This window comes from Salvelinus sp. IW2-2015, unplaced genomic scaffold (genome assembly GCF_002910315.2).
Source record: "Salvelinus sp. IW2-2015 unplaced genomic scaffold, ASM291031v2 Un_scaffold10586, whole genome shotgun sequence".
Lineage (NCBI taxonomy): Eukaryota > Metazoa > Chordata > Actinopteri > Salmoniformes > Salmonidae > Salvelinus > Salvelinus sp. IW2-2015.
The window spans coordinates 1-4,908 of NW_019951844.1; the positions used below are offsets into that span (position 1 = coordinate 1).

At 44.3% G+C, this 4,908-nt stretch overlaps 1 protein-coding gene across 1 annotated transcript; it reads left to right on the plus strand.

The window, feature by feature from the left end:
* Nucleotides 1-6: 6 nt before the first annotated feature.
* Nucleotides 7-4,635, plus strand: LOC112079964 (bone morphogenetic protein receptor type-1A-like; the record flags this gene model as incomplete). Its single annotated transcript, XM_024145765.2, has 6 exons — nucleotides 7-137; nucleotides 2,351-2,453; nucleotides 3,402-3,501; nucleotides 3,634-3,730; nucleotides 3,979-4,117; nucleotides 4,443-4,635. Coding segments are annotated over exons 2-6 (562 nt in total), but the record flags the coding sequence as incomplete, so codon positions are not given.
* Between the last annotated feature and the right edge of the window lie 273 nt (nucleotides 4,636-4,908).

A 4,908-nucleotide genomic window follows, 5' to 3' on the forward strand; every position in this document is an offset into this window, starting at 1 on the left:
CTCCACGGCACGGGGCACAAGCATGAGTCCAGGAAGCCCGGGGACGACACCACGGTGGCCCCAGAGGACGCCGCCCGCTTTCTGAGCTGCTACTGTTCGGGCCACTGTCCAGAGGACCACAAAAATAACACCTGCGAGTGAGTGACCAACCACCTCGTTATACACTCTGTACTTTCCCAAAGGCCAAATCCTTAAAGACATGCTCCGAAACTTTGCCGACTACTAAGTATACTTTTTTAAACCTCCTGCTAGTGACGCACCGATATGATATTTTTGGCCGATGTCAATATCCAATCTTTTCCTTGACAAAAAACCCGATGCCAATAACCGATATTTAAKAWTMTTGCGGCCTTTTAAGCATTCTWGTACAATTAAATGGTTAACACATGGACGCAGCAGTCTAAGGCACTACATCTCAGTGCAAGAGGCGTCACTACAGTCCCTGGTTCGAATCCAGGCTGTATCACATCCGGCTGTGATTGGGAGTCCCATAGMGCGGCGCACAATTGGCCCAGCGTCGTCCCTGTTTGGCCGGGGTAGGCCGTCATTGTAAATAAGAATTTGTTCTTAACTGACTTGCGTAGTTAAATAAAGGTTACACACACACACCACACTGACCAAAAAGTTGTTTTGTTGGCATTTACGTATGGCCCCATTACCAGTAAAGCATCATCAAAACCGTTTTCTTTCACTTGCTGTGCTGTTTCGTTGTTCGTTTGTAAAGTCATTTCATTCTCAACCAGGATTTCTTTGGAACGCCGTTTGGGTCTTTGCATGTCAAAAAAGATGCACGTCAAATAACACTATTTGGAAGGTTGGAATGTTATATAAAATCAACAAAAGACAATAATTTGTTAATTTGACAAATCTGTTGAAATCACACTGGATGCATTATACTTTAGAATTGCATTGGGGACATACTTATTTCACTGTACAGCCTTACCCCATGTCATTGATCCACAATCCATAGGTATCAGTCTTCTCAGTGACACCCAGTGAACATTAGCTTCGTAGCTCTTATTGCGGGACTCTGAAACAACTGTGAATTGAGCCACATTTATTGTCAACCTATGTGTATTGAAAAGTATTCCAGAGGAAAATTAATGGAGTCTGATAACTCTGAGGAGGATGTTGGGAAAAAATATATTGGGTATTGAGTAGACTGTTACCCCATTTCATTGATCCCCAATCTTTAGGTAAAGCTGTACAGTCCAATATGAATGTCAATACACACAATAAGCTGACACAGTCCTGTGATAAGAGCTACAATGCTAATATTTGCGTAAACTCTTCACAGTTGTGTTCTGTGGGTGTCACGGAGTAGACTGATACCCAATTCCATTGCTTCACATTCCAACCTTGTTTAACATCTAGTCTAAATATGGCATGATTCGACCGATTGTAACCTTCTGCATCACTTTGAAAGAGGTACTTTTATTTTGAAGGCAAACGGCAAATTCCACTATTGTGCCTAATCCTTAATGTGGCTAGCTTCACAACACACAACCCGGTCAGGTCGAGTCTCACTAGCCAGATGAAGCTAGCTGGCTGCTTATAACGTTAGCTTTGTGCAACAGGGTTAAGTAACTGGCTAGATATTTATTGTTATGAACTGAAGCTCAATTTCAATAGGCAATCAACAAGTGGCTACCTAGCTAATACTTACTCACAAGGATTCCTAAATCATAGCTAAGAATAGTGAAAATGACTGCAGTTTCTACTGGTCATTGTTTTCAGGCTGGTTGTATTGGTGCTAGCTAGGTACCAAGCTAAGGCTAGCTAGCTAGCTACCGCAAAAGTTGCAGTCGAACGAACACATACTGCTTTATTACCAATGTGGTATTGTAAACATATCGATTGTGGCTGGTGTTTGCTTGTTTGCGGACTTTTTTGTACAGCGTTGACAGTGGCGCTTGGCTTGCACATGCAAATTCAGAACACATAACATTCTATAATAGAACTGTGTTATTTGATGTGTCAAATTAGTGTTATTTGACGTTTATCGTTTTTGACACGCAAAGACCCAAATGGCGTTCCATAGTATGTCGTGAAGCTAATAGCAGTGACACTATTACTGTGCAACTCCGGTAGGGCAACATCTGAACAATAGCGCACTAGGAAATGTTAGTGTTTACCAGTGCTCGAATGTTATGGAACCGCTTTTGGTTCGTGAGAGCAACTTTCAGAGCTTTTTGCTAAAAGTATTCAAAATTACCAGAATCTTTCATTTAGATGTTTGTTCCAAATCTGACTTTTGGGTCTGTGATGAATGTCAATGAATGGCAGGTTTGGTCAAAGCGCTAACCTAAGTGTGTTTTGGAACTGTAGTCATTGAATGTGTATATTGTAGGACGAATGGCCAGTGTTTTGCCATCATCGAGGAGGACGAGAATGGAGAAGCTATTCTGACCTCTGGCTGCATGAAGTATGAAGGCTCACATTTTCAATGCAAGGTAAGCATGTCTGTATGGAGGGAGCAGGACAAGACAAGGACACATGGATGTCAATTATGTTATGTTACATGAATGTCATTATTGAACGTATATGTACACTCAGTAGCAAGTTTAGTACCGGGTTGGACACTGCTTCCATAACAGCCTGAATTATTCGGGGCATGGCGTCCAATCACTGCTCAATTGGTATCAAGGGACTGAACGTGTGCCAGGAGAACATTCTCCACACCACCGCCATCATCCTGTACCGTTGACACCAGGCAGGATGTGTCCATGGACTCATGCTGCTTATGCCAAATCCTGACTCTGCCATCAGTATGAAGTAACAGGAAACGGGATTTGTCGGACCAAGCAATGTTTTTCCACTACGCAATTGTCCAGGGTTGGTGATTGCGAGCCCACTGGAGCAGCTTCTTCTCGTTTTTAGCTGATAGGAGTGGAACCCGGTGTTGGTTGTCTACTGCAATAGCCCATCCATGACAAGGATCGACGAGTTGTTGTACTGTGCCGTTATTTTTCTGTTCGTGGCATGCCTGTTAGCTTGCACGATTCTTGCCAATCTACTTCAACCTCTCTCGTCAACGAGCTGTTTTCGCCCACAGGACTGCCACTGACTGGATGTCATTTTAAAAAAAGTCACACCATTCTTGGTAAAACCTAGACACTGTTGTGCGTGAAAAGGATGTTGGATGTTGGCCGTTTCTGAGATTCTGAGATCCGGCGCGCCTGGCACCGCCAATCATACCACGCTCTAACATTCAGTGGAACAGTAACAGAATCCTTTGACGCCTTTCTGCCTGCTTGAAATAGCAAGCCACTATCACTTGACTGTCTGTAGGCGAGACGTTAACTAATAAACTGGTCACTGAGTCTATAGCTAATATTCATATTTTGTTCTTGTTTAATCATTCTAAATAACCCTTGTTATGCCAACAAACATTGTTTCAGGATTCGCCCAGGGCTCAGACAAGGCGAACGATCGAATGCTGCGATACAGACTTCTGTAATCGGGACCTGCAGCCCACATTACCTCCCCCAATGGACACTGGTGAGGCTCCGGGCCAACTGTTACTCTACTGTTGGTGTTTACCTCTTTGTAGCGGCTCCACTATGGTTTTCTTATACTAGTTTGTCTGCGTCGGAAATTGTATTTGGGGACTGAAATTGTTTTGTTTTGCAGGTTCCTACTTTGGCAGTGCCCATTGGCTGGCTTTCCTTATATCAATGACTGTGTGCTGCTGCACTCTCATCTGCATCACGGTAGTCTGTTACTACAGGTAGGACTGGCTATTACAGTGGACTAGCTAACAGAAAGAGAGAGATTCCAAATGTACCGTCTCTACTATACAGTGACTTGAGTCCTGGCGGTAGAATACAAGTCAACTGTTGGTGCCATTTAAGCATTTCTTTGAGATTAGTCTGTTTCACCTCTTTTCTAATAATGATTTACTTGTTGCCTCACAGCACTTCTTGTTCATGTTGTAGCTTTAGCATGTGTACTGATCTGTGTGTGTGTTCCTGCCAGGTACAAGTGGCAGACGGAGAGGCAGCGGTACCACCGGGACCTGGAGCAGGACGAGGCCTTCATCCCTGTGGGAGAGTCTCTCAAAGACCTCATCAACCAGTCCCAGTCCTCTAGCAGTGGCTCTGGGCTCCCCCTGCTGGTAAGATCCCCACACGACACAGGGAGGGGCTTTGGAGCATGTGGCCTGGATGGAAAGCCTTTGGCTATGGAATGCGACTTTTTTCTGCTTTCCAGGAAAGTGTAACAGCTGATTTTGTGTTTGTCTTTGGTCATAGCTAGATTATAGTAGGTTCAGTAAAATTGAAAATTATAACATAACACAACATAGCCTTACAAAGCATTGGCACACATCTTGCTTGAAACGGCGAATATCACGTGAAGAAAATAACAAATGGTAAAAGTTGTAGTAGGTATGATCTGTGGCACACTTGATGCTCAATCCCTCTCCCTGGTATGTCTTGTAGGTGCAGCGTACCATTGCCAAGCAGATCCAGATGGTACGCCAGATCGGCAAGGGGCGCTACGGCGAGGTGTGGCTGGGCCGCTGGCGGGGAGAGAAGGTGGCCGTCAAGGTGTTCTTCACCCGGGAGGAGGCCAGCTGGTTCAGAGAGACTGAGATTTACCAAACTGTGCTCATGAGGCACGAGAACATACTGGGTAAGCTTCGTTCTTACCACTCGCTTGTAGTAAAGAAGACTGCCGTCTCTGCCTCCATCTAAACCACATACTGCCATTTTACAGTTTTCTTTCTAAAATGGTCTGAATCTAAGTTTTTAATGTTTAATGAGTCTTGATTGACTTGGAGTGATTTTAGGCCAACATTTGCCCTAATACATGAGGTCAACAGTCATGTATCAGGGCAAGGCCTACATCTCACTGCAGCACTAAACACCCCTCACCTCTCTTCTCACGTCTGCAGGTTTCATAGCG